The 22,745-nt window shown below is 40.3% G+C and overlaps 1 protein-coding gene across 1 annotated transcript; it reads right to left on the bottom strand.

Moving 5' to 3' along the window:
* upp2 (uridine phosphorylase 2) lies at nucleotides 1-14,048 on the bottom strand. Its single transcript, XM_061879011.1, has 7 exons — nucleotides 13,422-14,048; nucleotides 13,233-13,347; nucleotides 9,044-9,202; nucleotides 5,615-5,729; nucleotides 3,758-3,967; nucleotides 1,328-1,474; nucleotides 1-1,255 (listed from the first exon to the last, which is right to left on the bottom strand). Exons 1-7 carry the CDS (start codon nucleotides 13,472-13,474, stop codon nucleotides 1,113-1,115), a joined length of 942 nt encoding a protein of 313 aa, XP_061734995.1. The 5' UTR covers nucleotides 13,475-14,048; the 3' UTR covers nucleotides 1-1,112.
* Between the last annotated feature and the right edge of the window lie 8,697 nt (nucleotides 14,049-22,745).

The following is a 22,745-nucleotide window of genomic DNA, read 5'->3' as shown; positions in this document are numbered from 1 at the left end:
TTTTCTTGTATCTAATAAGGATTGTGAACGACAGAAAAACTTCCCCAAAAAAGTGAAGTTCCCCTTTAAATAGAGTATATACACATCAGTTGAATTTATATTCACTATATTGCCAAAAGTATTTGGCCACCCATCCAAATGATCGGAATCATGGCGTGGGGTTGTTTTTCATGACAAGTTCCATAAAGACATGGACGACAGAGTCTGGTGTGGGTGAACTTGACTGGCCTGCACAGAGTCCTGACCTGAACTCCGATAGAACACTTTTAGGATTAATTAAAACAAATAAGAATGCAAAAAAACAACTGTTTGTTTTCTTGTATCTAATAAGGATTGTCAACGACAGAAAAACTTCCCAAAAAAAGTGAAGTTCCCCTTTAAATAGAGTATATACACATCAGTTGAATTGATATACACTATATTGCCAAAAGTATTTGGTCGCCTATCCAAATGATCGGAATCATGGCGTGGGGTTGTTTTTCATGACAAGTTCCATAAAGACATGGACGACAGAGTCTGGTGTGGGTGAACTTGACTGGCCTGGACAGAGTCCTGACCTGAACTCCGATAGAACACTTTTAGGATGAATTAAAACAAATAGGAATGCAAAAAAACAACTGTTTGTTTTCTTGTATCTAACAAGGATTGTGAACGACAGAAAAACTTCCCAAAAAAAGTGAAGTTCCCCTTTAAATAGAGTATATACACATCAGTTGAATTTATATACACTATATTGCCAAAAGTATTTGGTCGCCTATCCAAATGATCAGAATCATGGCGTGGGGTTGTTTTTCGTGACAAGGTCCATAAAGACATGGATGACAGTCTGGTGTGGGTGAACTTGACTGGCCTGCACAGAGTCCTGACCTGAACGTCAATAGAACACCTTTGGGATGAATTATAACAAAGAAAATTCCTATAAACACACTCCGCAACCTTGTGGACAAGCCTTCCCAGAAGACTTGTGAACAAGTGGACAACATCATATTGACCCCTATGGGTTAGGAATGGGATGGCGCTTCAAGTTCATATGTGAGTCAAAGCAGGTGGCCAAATACTTTTGGCAAATATAGTGTATACTGATTTCAGAGGGGTATGGCAGTGCTGCGGTTTTAAACAACATGGCCAAGGCGTTTCTTAATAAAGTGCGCCACGAGAGCCTGGGGCCTCTGCTGGTAGTCCACCAGGACGTCATGAGAGGACGTGATCTGGTCTCCCTCGAAGCGGTTCAACAGCGTGACGCAGACGACAGCCGCTGGCGTGGGACGAGAAAAACAAAAATCGGTCGGACCAAATAAGTGAACCGAGTAGACTCGGACCTCCTCACCTTTGAGGCCGCAGACGCGACACATGGCGGCAAAGACGGTGGACTCCATTTCGATGTTCCGCACTCCTGCTTCGTAGGCTTTCCTCAGATACTCCAGCTTTTCTTCGTGCGAGAAGGAGCACAGAGCGCCGTCAAGTCGACCTTGACCTAGGACACAAGGAGAGCGGTTCACTCCTGGGGGGTGGAGTATGGGGGTCATACGTGTGCGTGGGGCGATAGCGTAATAGTGAATATCTTGATAAAAATGTAATTTCTACCATTTGTCCCTTATGGGGTCAAGTGAAGTTCCGAAACAGCCCTCGGTAGGGCGTGAGTTCAAACCCCGGCTGAGTCATAATAATAATAATAATAGATTTTATTTTTTAAAAACACTTTACATTGAGCAAACAACCTCAAAGTGCTACAGCGTATTTAAAAAAAATGAAAATAAAAATGAATAAAAACTAGAACAGCCTAATAGCTAGAACTAGTATGCATATATCTGTAAAAGCATTCACAGTCTGTGGTGCCCTCAGGTGGTCAGGGAGAGCATTACACAGACTGGGAGCGGCGGAGCAGAAAGCCCGGTTACCTATGTCCGTAGATTTTCTACTGCTTCTCCCTTACGGGGTCAGGTGAAGTTCCAAAACAACACTTTACATTGAGCAAACCACCTCAAAGTGCTACAGCGTATTTAAAAAAAATTAAAATAAAAATGAATAAAAACTAGAACAGCCTAATAGCTAGAACTAGTATGTATATATCTGTAAAAGCATTCACAGTCTGTGGTGCCCTCAGGTGGTCAGGGAGAGCATTACACAGACTGGGAGCGGCGGAGCAGAAAGCCCGGTTTCCTATGTCCGTAGATTTTCTACTGCTTCTCCCTTACGGGGTCAGGTGAAGTTCCAAAACAACACTTTACATTGAGCAAACCACCTCAAAGTGCTACAGCGTATTTAAAAAAAATTAAAATAAAAATGAATAAAAACTAGAACAGCCTAATAGCTAGAACTAGTATGCATATATCTGTAAAAGCATTCACAGTCTGTGGTGCCCTCAGGTGGTCAGGGAGAGCATTACACAGACTGGGAGCGGCGGAGCAGAAAGCCCGGTTACCTATGTCCGTAGATTTTCTACTGCTTCTCCCTTACGGGGTCAGGTGAAGTTCCAAAACAACACTTTACATTGAGCAAACCACCTCAAAGTGCTACAGCGTATTTAAAAAAAATAAAAATAAAAATGAATAAAAACTAGAACAGCCTAATAGCTAGAACTAGTATGCATATATCTGTAAAAGCATTCACAGTCTGTGGTGCCCTCAGGTGGTCAGGGAGAGCATTACACAGACTGGGAGCGGCGGAGCAGAAAGCCCGGTTACACGTAGTCCGTAGCTTTTCTACCGCTTGTCCCTTATGGGGTCAGGGGAAGTTCCAAAACAGCACTTTACAATTAGCATACCACCTCAAAGTGCTACATTGTATTTAAAAAAAATAATAATATAAAATGAAAATGATAATAATAATAATAAAAAGATGATAAAAATAAAAACTGGAACATCCTAATAGCTAGAACTAGTATGCATATATCCATTAAAAAAAAAAAAAATTAAAGGAAGGGTTTTTAAGCCTTTTTCAAAAGCATCCACAGTCTGTGGTGCCCTCAAGAGCGCTACACAGACTGGGAGCGGCAGAGCAGAAAGCCCGGTTACCTATGTCCGTAGATTTTCTACTGCTTCTCCCTTACGGGGTCAGGTGAAGTTCCAAAACAACACTTTACATTGAGCAAACCACCTCAAAGTGCTATAGTGTATTTAAAAATAATAATAAAAACAATTGAAATAATAAAAAGATTAAAAAATAAAAACTAGAACAGCCTAATAGCTAGAACTAGTATGCATATATATTCATTTTTTTTTTTATAAAGGAAGGGTTCTTAAGCCTTTTTTAAAAGCATCCACAGTCTGTGGTGCCCTCAGGGGGTCAGGGAGAACGCTCCACAGACTGGGAGCGGCGGAGCAGAAAGCCCGGTCCTCCGTAGTCTGTAGCTTTGTCCTCAGATGTTGGAGGAGGTTAGCCTGTTTGGAGCGGAGGTGTGGTGTGGAGGATTCGAGGTGTGTGTGAGGTACCGGTGGGTTACACCAAAGACTATAAAAATGGGACCCATTACCTCCCTGCTTGGCACTCAGCATCAAGGGTTGGAATTGGGGGTTAAATCACCAAAAATTATTCCCGGGCGTGTCCGCCGCTGCTGCTCACAGCTCCCCTCACCTCTCAGGGGGTGGGTCAAATGCGGGGGTTAATTTCCCCACACCTAGTGTGTGTGAGTGTGACTATCAGTGGTACTTTAAGTTCAACTTTAGTGTTAACTTTACCGGTACTTTTCGCTACTTTTTTCTGGGGTAGGGGAGCGTCAATACTTGAGCACCTCCGCCTGTAACTCGCCATGTCTCACCTTCGTAGAAGTCGTGCGTGCACATGGTGTTCCCAATCACCGTGGGAAGGTTCCGGAGCTCCGAGGAGCACTGCAGAAGCTCGCTGGCCACCCCTTCGTCCAGCACGGTGCTCCGGGTGATCACCTTACCCAGCACCACCTGCTCAAACTGGGGCCGGAAAGAGTAGTCCACCGCCTTGTCGGTCACTACCACCGTGCCCGGGGCCAGACCTGAATGATCCAAGTATACATATTCTCTTTCAGTTTGACATAGAGCAGGGGTGCCCATTACGTCGATCGCGAGCTACCAGTCGATCTCCAGCCAGGCTTTTAAAAAAAATAGGCCTAAAAATGAGTGATCATCAATCTTCACCAAGACGTCACTTAAATGACATTCACGGTACCGGAGGGTCTTGTGAGATGACGCTGGCTGCTGCAAGATCATTATTATGAAAATATGACCGAGAGGAAGGCGAGAAACACTTTTTATTTCAACGTACCTTCCGTCAAAACTCTAAAGGCCGACTGCACATTTCCTATCTTCACAATAAAAGCCCTGCTTCATGCCGCCTGCGCTAACTAAATACAGAGTCTCGGAAAACTGGCGTGCACAAGCGATCCCTCAGAAAGCTGGCGTGCACATCACTTGTGCACGCCAGCTTTCTGAGACTCTTATTTTGTTAGCGCAGGCAGCATGAAGCAGGGCTTTTATTGTGAAGACAGGAAATGTGCAGTCGGCCTTTAGAGTTTTGACGGAAGGGACGGCGCGAAAGTCTGTTGAAATAAAAAAGTGTTTCTCACCTTCCTCTCTGTCATTTTTTCATAATAATGAACTGGCAGCAGCCAGCGTCATCTCACAAGACCCTCGGGTGCCGTGAATGTCAATCAAGCAAGCTACGGAATTTGCCGGCAATGTTTTTCTTGTAAAGTGTATGGAAGCTGGATGAATTAGATGCCAAAAAGCAACCACTTTCATGTGGTATTGTACAGAAAGGACAACTTTTTTTTCTCCTCCATTTGAAAATGTGGGCGTTATCATCATTACTGTCTGATTCCAATCAATGCAAGTCATCAGAATCAGGTAATACACCAACTTATATTCTTTTCTTGGTGAAAGAAAGACATCTATATGTGTTACACATGCTTGTATTATCATTAAACACATTTAACTTGTTTACAAAAATGTCTCTTTCATAAATAAATAGATATAGAAAAGCGCTATACAAGTACAACCCATTTATTATTATATAAATGATATATATAAATGAGGTAGATCCCCTCGAGTTGGTCCATTGAAAAGTAGCTCGCCTGCAGAAAAAGTGTGGGCACCCCTGATCCAGAGCATTTTATAATTTAGTGCAAAAAAATTAAATGTATATGGTTATTTTATGTATTTAAAAACTAAAACGGGCCGGTGCCGACCCTAAGACAAGACGAAGGTTAATTTAGGTAGCCAGGGACTGCGGATGGAAATGAGCTATTTAGCTATAATCGGGAACAGAACATATCTGCTTTTGAGTGTAATGTTTCTCTGCATTGTCCCTTCAATGTGAAAATGTGGGCGTTATCATCATTACTGTCTGATTCCAATCAATGCAAGTCATCAGAATCAGGTAATACACCAACTTATATTCTTGTCTTTGTGAAAGAAAGACATCTATATGTGTTACACATGCTTGTATTATCATTAAACACATTTAACTTGTTTACAAAAATGTCTCTTTCATAAATAAATAGATATAAATGATATATATAAATGAGGTAGATCCCCTCGAGTTGGTCAATTGAAAAGTAGCTCGCCTGCAGAAAAAGTGTGGGCACCCCTGACATAGAGGTTTGGAAACTCGAAGCTAAAAAAAAAAAACAACGGGAATTTACCAACACCACCCGATGTCCCCAGGCGGAAGAGGATCACATCCCTGCAGTGGGCGTGGTGCAGCAGTTTGATGAGCTCGTGCAGCATGATAGAGATGGACGGCACGCCCATACCGTGCTGAAAGACAACACTTGCTATTTAAACTCTGTGCATGACATCATTCTACCTATTCCACAATTTTTTTCCCCCCTAAAATGTGAGGTGAAGCAGCTTAAGAAAAAAAATAATACTGTATTTTCCGGACTATAAGGCGCACCTAAAATCCATTTTTCCCCCCTCAAAACTTCACAGTGCGCCTTATAAACCGGTGTGCCTAATGTAAGGAATCATTTTGGTTTTGCTTACCGACCTCGAAGCTATTTTATTTGCTACGCGGTGTAATGATAGTGGCCTAGTGGTTAGAGTCTCCGCCCTGAGATCAGTGGGTTGTGAGATAAACCCTAACCGAGTCATGCCAAAGACTATAAAAATGGGAGCCATTACCTCCCTGCTTGGCACTCAGGGTTGGAATTGGGGGGTAAATCACCAAAAATGATTCCAAAAATGTGCCTGACGTTAAAAAAAAGAGCGTCGCCACCTGGCGGAGGAAACTCATTTGGGCCGCTTGTACCCGTGATCTTATCCTTTCGGTCATGACCCAAAGCTCATGACCATAGGTGAGGATGGGAACGTAGATCGACCGGTAAATTGAGAGCTTTGCCTTCCGGCTCAGCTCCTTCTTCACCACAACGGACCGGTACAACGTCCGCATTACTGAAGACGCCGCACCGATCCGCCTGTCGATCTCACGATCCACTCTTCCCTCACTCGTGAACAAGACTCCGAGGTACTTGAACTCCTCCACTTGGGGCAGGGTCTCCTCCCCAACCCGGAGATGGCACTCCACCCTTTTCATTTTTTTTTTTCATTTTTTTATTAAATCAACATAAAAAACACAATTACAATTAGTGCACCAACCCCCCCAAAAAAACTCCCTTTTTCATGACAGATTATCAAGCGTTGACCGGTCCGCAGCTACAAAAAGGTTGGGGACCACTGGTCTAGAGCAGTGGTTCCCAACCACCGGGCCGCGGCTCGATTAGTACCGGGCCGCAGAAGAATGTAATTGAAAAAATTTTTGTTTTTTTTATTAAATCAACATAAAAAACACAAGATACACTTACAATTAGTTACAAAAAGTTTCGGGACCACTGGTCTAGAGCAGTGGCCCCAACCACCGGGCCGCGGCTCGATTAGTACCGGGCCGCAGAAGAATTTAATTTTTTTATTTTTTTTATTTTTTATTAAATCAACATGAAAAACACAATTACAATACAAACACAATACACTTACAATTAGTGCACCAACCCCCCCCCCCCCCCCCCCAAAAACCTCCCTTTTTCATGACAAAAAAAATTAAACATTTTAAAAAATTAAAGCGTTGACCGGTCCGCAGCTACAAAAAGTTTGGGGACCACTGGTCTAGAGCAGTGGCCCCAACCACCGGGCCGCGGCTCGATTAGTACCGGGCCGCAGAAGAATTTAATTTTTTTATTTTTTTTATTTTTTATTAAATCAACATAAAAAAACACAAGATACACTTACAATTAGTGCACCAACTCCCAAAAAAAACCCTCCCTTTTTCATCACAAAAATAAAATAAAATAAAAAAATTTAAAAATTAATGCTTTGACCGGTCCTGCAGCTACAAAAAGGTTGGGGACTACTGGTCTAGAGCAGTGGTCCCCAACCACTGGGCCGCGGCTCGATTAGTACCGGGCCACAGAAAAATTACATTTTTTATTTTTTTTATTTTTTAATTTTTTTTATTAAATCAACATAAAAAAACACAAGATACACTTACAATTAGTGCACCAACCCCCCAAAAAACCTCCCTTTTTCATGACAAAAAAAAAAAAAAAATTAAAGCGTTGGGGACCACTGGTCTAGAGCAGTGGTCCCCAACCACCGGGCCGCGGCTCGATTAGTACCGGGCCGCAGAAGAATTTAATTTTTTTATTTTTTTTATTTTTTATTAAATCAACATAAAAAAACACAAGATACACTTACAATTAGTGCACCAACCCCCCCCCCAAAAAACTCCCTTTTTCATGACAAAAAAAAAAATAAATAAAAAAATTAAAGCGTTGACCGGTCCGCAGCTACAAAAAGGTTGGGGACCACTGGTCTAGAACAGTGGTCCCCAACCACCGGGCCGCAGAAGAATTTAATTTTTTTTTTTTTTTTTATTTGATCTTTTTTTTATTAAATCAACATAAAAAAACACAAGATACACTTACAATTAGTGCACCAAACAAAAAAAAACAACTCAGTTTTTCATGACAAAAAAGAAAATTAAAAATTTAAAAATTAAATTAAAGCGTCGACCGGTCCGCAGCTACAAAAAGGTTGGGGACCCCTGGTCTAGAGCAGTGGCCCCAACCACTGGGCCGCGGCTCGATTAGTACCGGGCCGCAGAAGAATTTAAATTTAAAAAAAATAATAATACTTTTTTTTTTAATTAAATCAACATTAAAAAAGCATAAGATACACTTACAATTAGTGCACCAACCCAAGAAAAACCCTCAGTTTTTCATGACGAAAAAAAATTTCATAAAATTTTTAAAAAATTAAAGCATCTACAAAAACCTTGGGCACCACTGCCCTAGACCAGTGTTTTTCAACCTTTTTTGAGCCGAGGCACATTTTTTGCCTTAAAAAAAAATAAATAGAAAGTTAAAATATATAATGAAAAACTAAAATAGAAATAAAATCATGAAAAACCCTCGATAAACACTCGACAAAACAAACATAGATACAAATAGGAAAAAAAAGCATGAAAGCAGTGGATAAAACAGATAAGCAAGAAATGTATTTAAAAACAAGAAAACAGAGAAATTAAGATAAAAGCTGTGCTAAAAAGATGCGTTTTAAGTCCCTTCTTAAAACAGGTCAATTGATAAGTTGATTGATAAACCTGAGGGAAATGTAATTTTTTTTCAAATCCAAAAGATATTTAAAAACAAATTTTTTGTGCTGACACTACTCTGTTGTGTCAGGGGCAGCATGGCTTGGTTGGTAGAGTGGCCGTGCCGGCAACTTGATGGTTGCAGGTTCGATTCCTGCTTCCGCCATCCTAGTCACTGCCGTTGTGTCCTCAGGCAAGACACTTTACCCACCTTGCTCCCAGTGCTTTAAATCTAACTTAGATATTGGGTTTCACTATGTAAAGTGCTTTGAGTCACTAGAGAAAAGCGCTATATAAATATAAGTCACTTCACTTGTTGTTAAAAGATGTGTGCCCCAGAGGGATAACTTAGAAATTGTTTCTCAGTGTTATCTTAACTCACTGTGTTCACTTATTTTGCTCATGATTATGCAAAAATACCCGGTTGAATAAATGAAAACTATTACAGTACTTTAATTCAGAGAGAAATGTATGTAGTACTCACACTAATAGAGAGCACCGGTCCCACTTTGTACATGCAGTAGCGGTCAGTTCCCTCGCATATATCTCGGATTTCCGCCGGGTTGCCGGGCAGCTTCAGCTCCTGGTGGATGAACTGGGCGAAGGCCTTCATGCGATTGGCGCTGCCACCGACACACACAAACTGTAGAATGAAAAACACAAAAAAGTTGCTTTATTACAAGCGAATGTCCTTATACAGGACTGCAGTACCTGGAGGAGGTCAAAGTAAAAAAAAAAAGGGGAGGTACTCCTAACTTGGAGTATCCAAACTCATTTTTCCATCCATTTCCTACCGCTTGTCCCTTTTGGGGTCGGCGGGGGCGCTGGAGTCTATCTCAGCTGCATTCGGGCGGAAGGCGCTATACACCCTGGACAAGTCGTCACCTCATCGTAGGGCCAACTCAGATAGACAGACAACATTCACATTCACACACTAGGGCCTATTTAGTGTTGCCAATCAACCTATCCCCAAGTGCATGGCTTTGGAGGGGGGAGGAAGCCAGAGCACCCGGAGGGAACTCACGAAGTCACGGGGAGGACATGAACCCAGGACAACTCAGGAATCAGTTATATATCCCTCCGTCCTGTCCCTGGGTGTGTGTGCTAAGTCAGGACAGCACAATCTGACCATAAAAGGAGATGTTTGTGTGTAAGTGTCTGGAAAACAACTGCTTTAAGTCATTGCTTAAATGTTGACATTGAGCTGGACATGTAGTCTCTTCTCGAGGATAGGGCTATCCATTTTGCATTCCGAGGTGCCAATTAGAGCCTCTTTACCAATCCACCTGCAAAAGTCACACTAAGGGGCCTTATCTAATTATGTGCTTGAACTGAAATGGCACTATTTATTTCATCTTGCCGGTTCTAAATTCTCCAAAGTGAAAATAAACCTTCACCATAGGCAAAACGTAATACTAAAAGTTGCTTTATTACAAGCGACTGTCCTTATACAGGACTGCAGTACCTGGAGGAGGTCAAGTAAAAAAAAATTAGGCACACTTAACTTGGAGTTCCCAAACCATCAGTTATACATTCCTCTGTCCTGTCCCTGGGTGTGTGTGCTAAGTCAGGACAGCACACCCTGGCCATAAAAGGAGATGTTCGTGTGTATACGTCTGGAAAACAACTGCTTTAAGTCATTGCTTAAATGTTGACATTGAGCTGGACATGTAGTCTCTTCTCGAGGATAGGGCTATCCATTTTGCATTCCGAGGTGCCAATTAGAGCCTCTTTACCAATCCACCTGCAAATGTCACACTAAGGGGCCTTATCTAATTATGTGCTCGAACTGAAATGGCACTATTTACTTCATCTTGCTGGTTCTAAATTCTCCAAAGTGAAATTAAACCTTCACCACAGGCAAAACGTAATACTAAAAGTTGCTTTATTACAAGCGACTGTCCTTATACAGGACTGCAGTACCTGGAGGAGGTCAAGTAAAAAAAATTAGGCACTCTTAACTTGGAGTTCCCAAACCATCAGTTATACATTCCTCTGTCCTGTCCCTGGGTGTGTGTGCTAAGTCAGGACAGCACACCCTGGCCATAAAAGGAGATGTTCATGTGTATACGTCTGGAAAACAACTGCTTTAAGTCATAGCTTAAATGTTGACGTTGAGTTGGACATGTAGTCTCTTCTCGAGGATAGGGCTATCCCTTTTGCATTCCGAGGTCCCAATTAGAGCCTCTTTACCAATCCACCTGCAAAAGTCACACTAAGGGGCCTTATCTAATTATGTGCTTGAACTGAAATGGCACTATTTACTTCATCTTGCCGGTTCTAAATTCTCCAAAGTGAAAATAAACCTTCACCATAGGCAAAACGTAATACTAAAAGTTGCTTTATTACAAGCGACTGTCCTTATACAGGACTGCAGTACCTGGAGGAGGTCAAGTAAAAAAAAATTAGGCACTCTTAACTTGGAGTTCCCAAACCATCAGTTATACATTCCTCCGTCCTGTCCCTGGGTGTGTGTGCTAAGTCAGGACAGCACACCCTGGCCATAAATAGAGACGTTCGTGTGTAAGTGTCTGGAAACTGCTTTAAGTCATAGCTTAAATGTTGATGTTGAACTGTACATGTAGTCTCTTCTCGAGGATAGGGCTATCACTTTTGCATTCCGAAGTCCCAATTACAGCCTCTTTACCACAAATATTAACATTGCTGTATGTATATCTTTGGGAACACCATAACTACTGTCAAGCATGGTGGTGGTAGTATTATGGTGTGGGCCTGTTTTGCTGCCAATGGAACTGGTATTTTAAATGGGACAATATCTTTGTCCATGTGATGTCAGATGAAACAAAAAGGGACATGTACGCAAATACAAACCCCGTTTCCATATGAGTTAGGAAATTGTGTAAATATAAACGGAATACAATGATTTGCAAGTTCTTTTCAGCCCATATTCAATTGAATGCACTTCAAAGACAAGATATTTGATGTTCAAACTCATAAACTTTACATTTTATTTTTTGCAAATGATAATTAACTTAGAATTTCATGGCTGCAACACGTGCCAAAGTAGTTGGGAAAGGGCATGTTCACCACTGTGTTACATCACCTTTTCTTTTAACAACACTCCATAAACGTTTGGGAACTGAGGAAACTAATTGTTGAAGCTTTGAAAGTGGAATTCTTTCCCATTCTTGTTTTATGTAGAGCTTCAGTCGTTTAACAGTCCGGGGTCTCCGCTGTCGTATTTTACGCTTCATAATGCGCCACACATTTTCGATGGGAGACAGGTCTGGACTGCAGGCGGGCCAGAAAAGTATGCGCACTCTTTTTTTATGAAGCCACGCTGTTGTAACACGTGCTGAATGTGGCCTGGCATTGTCTTGCTGAAATAAGCAGGGGCGTCCATGAAAAAGACGGTGCTTAGATGGCAGCATATGTTGTTCCAAAACCTGTATGTACCTTTCAGCATTAATGGTGCCTTCACAGATGTGTAAGTTACCCATGCCTTGGGCACTGATGCACCCCCATACCATCACACATGCTGGCTTTTGAACTTTGCGTCGATAACAGTCTGGATGCTTCGCTTGCCCTTTGGTCCGGATGACACGATGTTGAATATTTACAAAAACAATTTGAAATGTGGACTCGTCAGACCACAGAACGCTTTTCCACTTTGCATCAGTCCATATTGGATGATCTCGGGCCCAGAGAAGCCGGCGGCGTTTCTGGGTGTTGTTGATAAATGGCTTTCGCTTTGCATAGTAGAGCTTTAACTTGCACTTACAGATGTAGCGACAAACTGTATTTAGTGACAGTGGTTTTATGAAGTGTTCCTGAGCCCATGTGGTGATATCCTTTAGAGATTGATGTCGTTTTTCGATACAGTGCCGTCTGAGGGATCGAAGGTCACGGTCATTCAATGTTGGTTTCCAGCCATGCCGCTTACGTGGAGTGATTTCTCCAGATTCTCTGAACCTTTTGATGATATTATGGAGCGTAGATGTTGAAATCCCTAAATTTCTTGCAATTGCACTTTGAGAAACGTTGTTCTTAAACTGTTTGACTATTTGCTCACGCAGTTGTGGACAAAGGGGTGTACCTCGCCCCATCCTTTCTTGTGAAAGACTGAGCATTTTTTGGGAAGCTGTTTTTATACCCAATCATGGCACCCACCTGTTCCCAATTAGCCTGCACACCTGTGGGATGTTCCATATAAGTGTTTGATGAGCATTCCTCAACTTTATCAGTATTTATTGCCACCTTTCCCAACTTCTTTGTCACATGTTGCTGGCATCAAATTCTAAAGTTAATGATTATTTGAACATCAAATATGTTGTCTTTGTAGCGCATTCAACTGAATATGGGTTGAAAATGATTTTAAAATCATTGTATTCTGTTTATATTTACATCTAACACAATTTCCCAACTCATATGGAAACGGGGTTTGTATTAACATTGCTGTAATTATACTTTTGACCCAGCAGATTCGGTCACGTTTTCAGTAGAAACATGATAATTTAATAAAAGAACCAAACTTCATGAATGACCCACAAGTATGTGCTCCAATCACTCAATCTCAATTAAATAAGAGTAGTAGAAATTATTGGAAACTCAAGACAGCCATGACATGTTCTTCACAAGTGTATGTAAACTTTTGATCGCGACTGTAAGTAAAATTTTCCACGTCACAGCCGCGTTCTTGCCGAATGTCGCACCTTTATGTCGCCGAACATCTCTGGCAGGTTGTGAGACTTGGTGCTCAGGCTGAAGTGGTACAGGATGTCCTCCTCCATGGTGTCCAAGTACGGGTTCTTCACCTGGACTTGTTGCCTAAAGACGCAAAAAACGGTTTTTGAAACCACCTTGGTAGAGATTTGCGAGAGAGCAAAAAACGGTGGACTTACTTGATGTAGTCACTGGGGTCATTCCCCATGCAGTTCAGTAGAATGGGTGCCATGATTGCAGGAAAGATCAAATGATTGCAAATATCTCAGCTAATGTCCCGACTAATATTGTGCCTGCGAGCCAGAGCTGATATAGCGGTGACCTCTGACCTTGCTGCCGATTGGCTGCGGGAAGAGGAGTAGCAAACGCACTAAATAAAACCCTTAACCCACCCTTAGGAGGCTGGTTATGTCTGAGGGTCCGTGTTTTGTGACATGGGAACACAGCTGATAACCTTTTTTGACCCGGGTTGGTCAACACAACCGCTGCGACTTACGAAGAGCAAACACAGGCCTCGGAACATTCCGACCACAGCGTCAATTTGAAACACGGCGGCTGTTAGTGAAGAAAACACATTCCATCGTCCTCGTCCGGGCAGAAGGGCGACACGGCAATGTGTCTGGATCAAAAGAGAACTAAAAGTTGCTTTATTACAAGCGAATGTCCTTATACAGGACTGCAGTACCTGGAGGAGGTCAAGTCCCAAAAAATGAGGCACTCCTAACTTGGAGTTTCCAAACCATCAGTGATATGATGGTAAGTAGCACCAAGTTCCTGGGGGTGCAGATCACTGACAATATAACCTGGTCCCTACTCACTCTTGTAAAAAGAGCTCAGCAGCGCATGCACTTTTTGCGTCGGATAAAAAGAGCACAGCTCTCTCCCCGCATTCTCACCACATTCTACAGAGGCACTAGCGGCATAGCTCGGGGGCGGCATAGCTCGGTTGGTAGAGTGGCCGTGCCAGCAACTTGAGGATTGCAGGTTCGATTCCCGCTTGTGCCATCCTAGTTACTGCCGTTGTGTCCTTGGGCAAGACACTTTACCCACCTGCCCCGAGTGCCACCCACACTGGTTTAAATGTAACTTAGATATTGGGTGTCACTATGTAAAGCGCTTTGAATCACTTGAGAAAAGCGCTATATAAATATAATTCACTTCACTATAGAGAGCTGGCTGACCAACAGCATCTCTGTCTGGACTAGAGCCTGCAATGCCTCAGACTGGAAGTTTCTCCAGAGAGTGGTGATGACGGCGGAAAAGATTATCAGGACTCCTCTTGCTCCTATCCAGGAGATCGCAAAAAAGCCGCTGCCTGACCAGGGCTCAAAAAATCTGTAAAGACTCCTCCCACCCCCACCAAGACTGTTTTGACGGCTGGACTCTAGGAAGAGGTTCCGCAGCCTCCGTAGCAGAACCTTCAGGTTCTGTAACAGCTTCTTCCCTCAGGCCGTTAGACTCTTGAACACATCATAATTAAATTATCCCCTCGACTCCCCCCAAAATGGATTAACTCGCTGGAATAAAAAAGTCAATATAACATACATCCATAAACCTGGATGCATATGAAAAAGTGCAATGTATTTATCTTCACAGTAATGTATTTATTTATATATGCACCTTATTGCCTTTTTTTTTAAATACTGCACTACCAAGAGCTAATGCAACGAAATTTCGTTCTTATTTTTACTGTAAAGTTCAAATTTGAATGACAATAAAAAGGAAGTCTAAGTCTATATATTCCTCCACCCTGACCATAAAAGGAGATGTTTGTGTGTAAGTGTCTGGAAAACAACTGCTTTAAGTCATAGCTTAAATGTTGACGTTGAGCTGGACATGTAGTCTCTTCTCAAGGATAGGGCTATCACTTTTGCATTCCGAAGTCCCAATTAGAGCCTCTTTACCAATCCACCTGCGAATGTCACACTAAGGGGCCTTATCTATTTATGTGCTCAAACTAAAATGGCACTCTTTACTTTTATCTTGGCAATTCTAAATTCTCCAAAGTGAAAATAAACCTTCACCATAAGCAAAACGTAATACCAAAAGTTGCTTTATTACAGGTGAGTGTCCTTATACATGACTGCAGTACCTGGAGGAGGTCAAGTCCAAAAAAAAATGAGGCACTCCTAACTTGGAGTTTCCAAACCATCAGTTATTCATTCCTCCGTCCTGTCCCTGGGTATGTGTGCTAAGTCAGGACAGCACACCTGTTAGAATAATTATGTATATATTACCATCATAACTTTATGCTTAAGGGCCGTTGATATAAAGTATTGTCAATTGTGCTGAAATTGTATTTTTGTATCTATGCAAGCTGGTAATCCAAAAGATTGCCAGTTGTTTTTATAAGTTTTTACAAGATTCGGGCTGCTGTCGAAGGCCGAAGACCGCCGTGACACAGACAGAGCAGAGACAAGGCCGAACACCGCTGTGACGCAGACAGAGCAGAGACAAGGCCGAACACCGCCGTGACGCAGACAGAGCAGAGACAAGGCCGAACACCGCTGTGACGCAGACAGAGCAGAGACAAGGCCGAACACCGCCGTGACGCAGACAGAGCAGAGACAAGGCCGAACACCGCCGTGACGCAAACAGAGCAGAGACAAGGCCGAACACCGCTGTGACGCAGACAGAGCAGAGACAAGGCCGAACACCACCGTGACGCAGACAGAGTAGAGACAAGGCTGAACACCACCGTGACGCAGACAGAGCAGAGACAAGGCCGAACACCGCCGTGACGCAGACAGAGCAGAGACAAGGCTGAACACCACCGTGACGCAGACAGAGTAGAGACAAGGCTGAACACCACCGTGACGCAGACAGAGCAGAGACAAGGCCGAACACCGCCGTGACGCAGACAGAGCAGAGACAAGGCCGAACACCGCTGTGACGCAGACAGAGCAGAGACAAGGCCGAACACCGCCGTGACGCAAACACAGCAGAGACAAGGCCGAACACCGCCATGACGCAGACAGAGCAGAGACAAGGCCGAACACCGCCGTGACGCAAACACAGCAGAGACAAGGCCGAACACCGCCATGACGCAGACAGAGCAGAGACAAGGCTGAACACCACCGTGACGCAGACAGAGTAGAGACAAGGCTGAACACCACTGTGACACAGACAGAGCAGAGACAAGGCCGAACACCGCTGTGACGCAGACAACAGAGACAAGGCGATATGACCTGCGTCACCTACTTTGTATTTATTTTATAATCATATATTGTGTCAAACTGGAGTTGTCGAGATTGCGGCTATTTTGAAAAAACTACAATATAAAACATGTTTTCAGTTATTTCACCTTTTTATAACTCCACGTGTTCATTTATGTATATAATATTATATAACTAATATATAGTATTAGTTATATTAGTTATAATTTCAGCATAGCAGTGATTAAAAATCCCTCATTGACATTATCATTAGACATTTATAATAATAATAATAAAAAAGAACAATAGTGTCACAGTGGCTTACACTTGCATCACATCTCCTAAGCTGGACAACACACTGTGTCCAATATTTTCACAAAGATAAAATAAGTCGTATTTTTGGTTCGTTTAATAGTTAAAACAAATGTACATTATTGCAATCAGTTGATAAAACATTGTCTTTTACAATTATAAAAGATTTTTAAAAAAAAATCTACTACTCTGCCAGCATGTCAGCAGACTGAGGTAGATCCTGCTGAAATCCTGTGTATGGAATGAATACAGAACTGTTTTGAATTGGGAATCGCATTGAATCGAAAAATCGATATATTATCGAACCGCGACCCCAAGAATCGATATTGAATCGAATCGCGGGACACCCAAAGATTCACAGCCCTAATATATATATATATATATATATATATATATATATATATATATATATATATATAAAGGGGCCAAATTGTTTGAACCCAATGCGGCCCCCTGGTGTAAATCATTGATGATACACAAACATAAATAAGATGATCATACCTGTTTGAATGCATTGTGGTCGTCTATGATCATATATTTCCAGTTTATAGAGCCATAAAGTAGATTTACATTGTCCAGCAACATAAACCGTGACTGGACATGTGCAGCTCGGTTTGGGAAAAAATTGGACTTGATTTTGTATTTCTCCAGAAGCCTGGCTGATGTTTAATTTTGTCCTTCAGAGATTAACCAGACAACAGTTTTTTTTGACATCGAATCATTTGAACCTGACAGCCGCCAGAATACTTCTGGCTAATTATTAGCAAAGCGGATGGTCAACAAGGACTTATGACATTTGACTTTCAACAAGTCCTCACGATGTTGACATCGCCTTGTTAGGGATCATCATTTGTTTGTGTACTTTTAATTTATTTTTATTTTTTTGGACTTTGACTGTGTTTTTATGGTCTGCATGAGGTCATCACATCACGGTGCTCTTTACTGTCCTGTCTGTGGTGCGGTTTATTTAAGGCAGGGGTGTCCAAACTTTTTCCACAGAGGGCCACACGGAAAAATTTAAGCGTGCGGGGGCCATTTCCATATTTTTCATTTTCAAACCATATCAAAATATATGGATTTTTTTTTTTTTTTATCCTTAGGGCTGCTGGGGAGCATAGAGGGTCTCAGTCACTAAAATGTGAAAAATAAGTCAAATTATCGGTCAAGAAATGTTGAAGTAGTAACATGTTGAATTGAGAAATGGTATTAGGGAATTTCTGGAATTTCGGGAAAACCAGGGCTTTTTTCAGTTCCAAAAACAACTTTGTTTTTTTTCCTGATTAAGAGAAATGTTTTGACTGTAGAAAAGTTGAAATGCGTTGAAAAATGTGGGAGTTTTGGAACTTTGAAGAATGTCACATTGGGTTCAATTAGAATTTCCTTAAAATTTGGAGATTTCGGGAAAAGCGGGAATTTTTGGGAAAATTGTGAAAAAAAAAAATTAAATGGTGTGAATGAGTTAAAATGGTTGGTGTTGGAATTTTTCAAATCGGTCAAAAATGTTGAAGTAGTAACATGTTGAATTGAGAAATGGTATCAGAGAATTCCTGGAATTTTGGGAAAACCGGGAATTTTTCCAGTTCTCAAAACAACTTTGTTTTTTGTTCTGATTAAGACAATATTTTGGACAGTAGAAAGGTTGAAATGCGTTGAAAAATGGGGGAGTTTTGGAACTTTGAAGAATGTCCCATTGGGTTCAATTAGAATTTCCTTAAAATTTGGCAATTTCGGGTAAAGCGGGATTTTTTGGGAAAATGGTAAAAAAAAACAAAAAACTTCAATGGTCTGAATGAGTTGAAATGGTTGGTGTTGGAATTTTTCAAATCGGTCGAGAAATGTTGAAGTAGTAACATGTTGAATTGAGGAATGGTATTAGGGAATTCCTGGAATATCGGGAAAACCGGGAGTTTTTCCAGTACGAAAAGCAACTTTGTTTTTTGACCCGAATAAGATAATTTTTTGGACAGTAGAAAGGTTGAAATGCGTTGAAAAATGTGGGAGTTTAGGAACTTTGAAGAATGGCCCATTGGGTTCAATTAGAATTTCCTTAAAATGTGGGGATTCCGGGAAAAGTTGGAATTTTTTTGAAAATGGTAAGAAAAACAAAAAACCTGAATGGTCTGAATGAGTTGAAATGGTTGGTGTTGGAATTTCTCAAATCGGTCGAGAAATGTTGAAGTAGTAACATGTTGAATTGAGAAAAGGTATTAGGGAATTTCTGGAATTTCGGGAAAACCAGGGTTTTTTTCAGTTCCAAAAACAACTTTGTTTTTTTTCCTGATTAAGAGAAATGTTTTGACTGTAGAAAAGTTGAAATGCGTTGAAAAATGTGGGAGTTTTGGAACTTTGAAGAATGCCACATTGGGTTCAATCAGAATTTCCTTAAAATTTGGAGATTTCAGGAAAAGCGGGAATTTTTTTGAAAATGGTAAAAAAAATAATAATACAATGGTCTGAATGAGTTGAAATGGTTGGTGTTGGAATTTTTCAAATCGGTCAAGAAATGTTGAAGTAGCAACATTTTGAATTGAGAAATGGTATTAGGGAATTCCTGGAATTTCGGGAAAACCGGGAGTTTTTCCTGTTCGAAAAACAACTTTGTTTTTTGTCCCGATTAAGATAATTTTTTGGACGGTATAAAGGTTGAAAAGTGTTGAAAAATGTGGGAGTTTTGGAACTTTGAAGAATGCCACATTTGGTTCAATTAGAATTTCCTTAAAATTTGGGAAATTCGGGAAAAGCGGTAATTTTTCTGAAAATGGTAAAAAAAACAAAAAACTTGAACGGTCTGAATGAGTTGAAATGTTTGGTGTTAAAATGTTTCAAATCGGTCAAGAAATGTTGAAGTAGTACAATGTTGAATTGAGAAATGGTACTAGGGAATTCCAGGAATTTTGTGAAAACTGGGAGTTTTTCCAGTTCTAAAAACAACTTTGTTTTTTGTCCTGATTCAGAAAATTTTTTGGACGGTAAAAAGGTTGAAATGCGTTGAAAAATGTGGGAGTTTTGGAACTTTGAAGTATGTCCCATTGGGTTCAATAAGAATTTCCCTAAAATTTGGGGATTTGGGGAAAAGCGGGATTTTTTTTTGAAACTGGTAAAAAAAAATAAAAAAAATAAAGGTCTGAATGAGTTGAAATGGTTGCTGTTGGAATTTTTCAAATCGATCAAGAAATGTTGAAGTAGTAAGATGTTCAATTGAGAAATGGTATTAGGGAATTCCTGGAATTTTGGGAAAACCAGGAATTTTTCCCTTTCTAAAAACAACTTTGTTTTTGTCCTGATTAAGAGATTTTTTTGGATGGTAAAAAGGTTGAAATGCGTTGAAAAATGTGGGAGTTTTGGAACTTTGAAGAATGCCACATTGGGTTCAACTAGAATTTCCCTAAAATGTGGGGATTTAGGGAAAAGCAGGATTTTTTTTGAAAATGGTAAAAAAAAACTTGAATGATCTGAGTGAGTTGAAATGGTTGCTGTTGGAATTTTTCAAATCGGTCAAGAAATGTTGAAGTAGTACAATGTTGAATTGAGAAATGGTACTAGGGAATTCCTGAAATTTCGGGAAAACTGGGAGTTTTTCTAGTTCGAAAAACAACTTTGTTTTTTTGTTCTGATTAAGACAAATGTTTTGATGGTAGAAAGGTTGAAATGCATTGAAAAATGGGGGAGTTTTGAAACTTTAAAGAATGTCCTATTGGGTTCAATAAGAATATCCTTAAAATTTGGGGATTTCGGGAAAAGTGGGAATTTTTTTGAAAATAAAAAAAAACTTGAATGGTCTGAATGAGTTGAAATGTTTGGTGTTAAATTTTTCAAATCGGTCAAGAAATGTTGAAGTAGTACAATGTTGAATTGAGAAATGGTATTAGGGAATTTCTGGAATTTCGGGAAAACCAGGGTTTTTTTCAGTTCCAAAAACAACTTTGGTTTTTTTCCTGATTAAGAGAAATGTTTTGACTGTAGAAAAGTTGAAATGCGTTGAAAAATGTGGGAGTTTTGGAACTTTGAAGGATGCCACTTTGGGTTCAATTAGAATTTCCTTAAAAATTGGGGATTTCAGGAAAAGCGGGAATTTTTACAGCTCCAAAAACAACTTTCTTTTATTCCCGATTAAGAGAATTTTTTGGACGGTATAAAGGTTGAAAAGCGTTGAAAAATGTTGGAGTTTCGGAACTTTGAAGAATGTCCCAATGGGTTCAATTAGACCTCCTCCAAATTTGGGGATTTCAGGAAAAGCGGGAATTTTTTTGAAAATGGTAAAAAAAAAAAAAAAAAAAAAATAGAATGGTCTGAATACGTTGAAATGGTTGGTGTTGGAATTTTTCAAATTGATCTAGAAATGTTAAAGTAGTACAATGTTGAATTGAGAAATGGTATTACGGAATTCCTGAAATTTCGGGAAAACTGGGAGTTTTTCTAGTTCGAAAAACAACTTTGTTTTTTTGTCCTGATTAAGACAAATGTTTTGATGGTAGAAAGGTTGAAATGCGTTGAAAAATGGGGGAGTTTTGAAAATTTAAAGAATGTCCCATTCGGTTCAATAAGAATATCCTTAAAATTTGGGGATTTCGGGAAAAGTGGGAATTTTTGGGAAAATTAAAGAAAAACTTGAATGGTCTGAATGAGTTGAAATGTTTGGTAGTGGAATTTTTCAATCGGTCGAAAAATGTTGAAGTAGTAACATGTTGAATTGAGAAATGGTATTAGGGAATTTCTGGAATTTCGGGAAAACCGGGGTTTTTTTCAGTTCCAAAAACAACTTTGTTTTTTGTCCTGAGTAAGAGAAATGTTTTGACTGTAGAAAAGTTGAAATGCGTTGAAAAATGTGAGAGTTTTGAAACTTTGAAGAATGTCACTTTGAGTTTAATTAGAATTTCCTTAAAATTTGGAGATTTCGGGAAAAGCGTGATTTTTGGGGGGAAAATGGTAAAAAAAACAACAACAAAAACTTGAATGGTCTGAATGAGTTGAAATGGTTGCTGTTGGAATTTTTCAAATCGGCCCAGAAATGTCAAGGTAGAAACATGTTGAACTGAGAAATGGTATTATGGAATTCCTGGAATTTCAGGAAAACCGGGAGTTTTTCCAGTTCTAAAAACAACTAAGTTTTTTGTCTTGATTAAGAGAAATGTTTTGACTCTAGAAAGGTTGAAAGGTTTTTAAAAATGTGGGAATTTCGGAACTTTGAAGAATGTCCCATTGGGTTCAATTAGAATTTCCTTAAAATTTGGGTATTTTGGGAAAAGCGGGAATTTTTACAGCTCCAAAAACAACTTTGTTTTTTGTCCCGATTAAGAGAATTTTTTGGACAGTATAAATGTTGAAATGCGTTGAAAAATGTGGGCGTTTTGGAACTTTGAAAAATGTCCCAATGGGTTCAACTAGAACTTCCCCAAAATTTGGGGATTTCAGGAAAAGCGGGAATTTTCTTGAAAATGGTAAAAAAAAAAAAGTGAAAGTAATAAAATGGTCTGAATAAGTTGATATGGTTTGTGTTGGAATTTTTCAAATTGATCTAGAAATGTTAAAGTAGTAACATGTTGAATTGAGAAATGGTTTTAGGGAATGTCTTGAATTTCGGGAAAACCAGGAGTTTTTCCAGTTCAGAAAACAACTTAGTTTTTTTGTCCTGATTAAGAGGAATGTTTTGACGGTGGAACGGTTGAAATGTGTTGAAAAATGTGGAAGGACTAGTTACCAGAAAAAAGGGTGGAAATAGGGCTTTGGAAAACCAGGAATTCTGGAAAATCCTAGAATTTTTTGGAACTCGGAAAACAGTTAAAATTGCCAGGATGGTGGAATGTGTAGAAGGTGGAGTGGTTTGAATCGGTTGAAAACTGTTCAAATGGTAGAAGTTTGAAAAACGGCCAATTCATTTTGAATGGGATAAATATCCCAGAAAACCAGCAATTCTGGGAAATCTGTGAATTTTTTTAATTTTGGGGGAATTTTTAGTTTTAGTTTTAGGAAGGTAGAGCTCTACCTTCCACATTTTTCACCCGAATCAAACCGTTCCAACTTCAAACTGTTCAGCCT

The sequence above is a fragment of the Nerophis ophidion genome, linkage group LG19 (genome assembly GCF_033978795.1).
Source record: "Nerophis ophidion isolate RoL-2023_Sa linkage group LG19, RoL_Noph_v1.0, whole genome shotgun sequence".
NCBI classification, from domain to species: Eukaryota; Metazoa; Chordata; class Actinopteri; order Syngnathiformes; family Syngnathidae; genus Nerophis; species Nerophis ophidion.
The sequence above is the reverse complement of the archived record's forward strand: the minus strand, read 5'-3'. Positions and strand labels throughout refer to the sequence as shown.

Coding starts and splice junctions, on each gene's coding strand:
- upp2 (XM_061879011.1), bottom strand. CDS start 13,474: ATGGCACCCATTCTACTGAACTGCATGGGGAATGACCCCAGTGACTAC. Junction 13,348..13,421: donor GACCCCAGTGACTACATCAA/GTAAGTCCACCG, acceptor TTGCGTCTTTAG/GCAACAAGTCCAGGTGAAGA. Junction 5,730..9,043: donor GACCGGTGCTCTCTATTAGT/GTGAGTACTACA, acceptor GTTGTCTTTCAG/CACGGTATGGGCGTGCCGTC.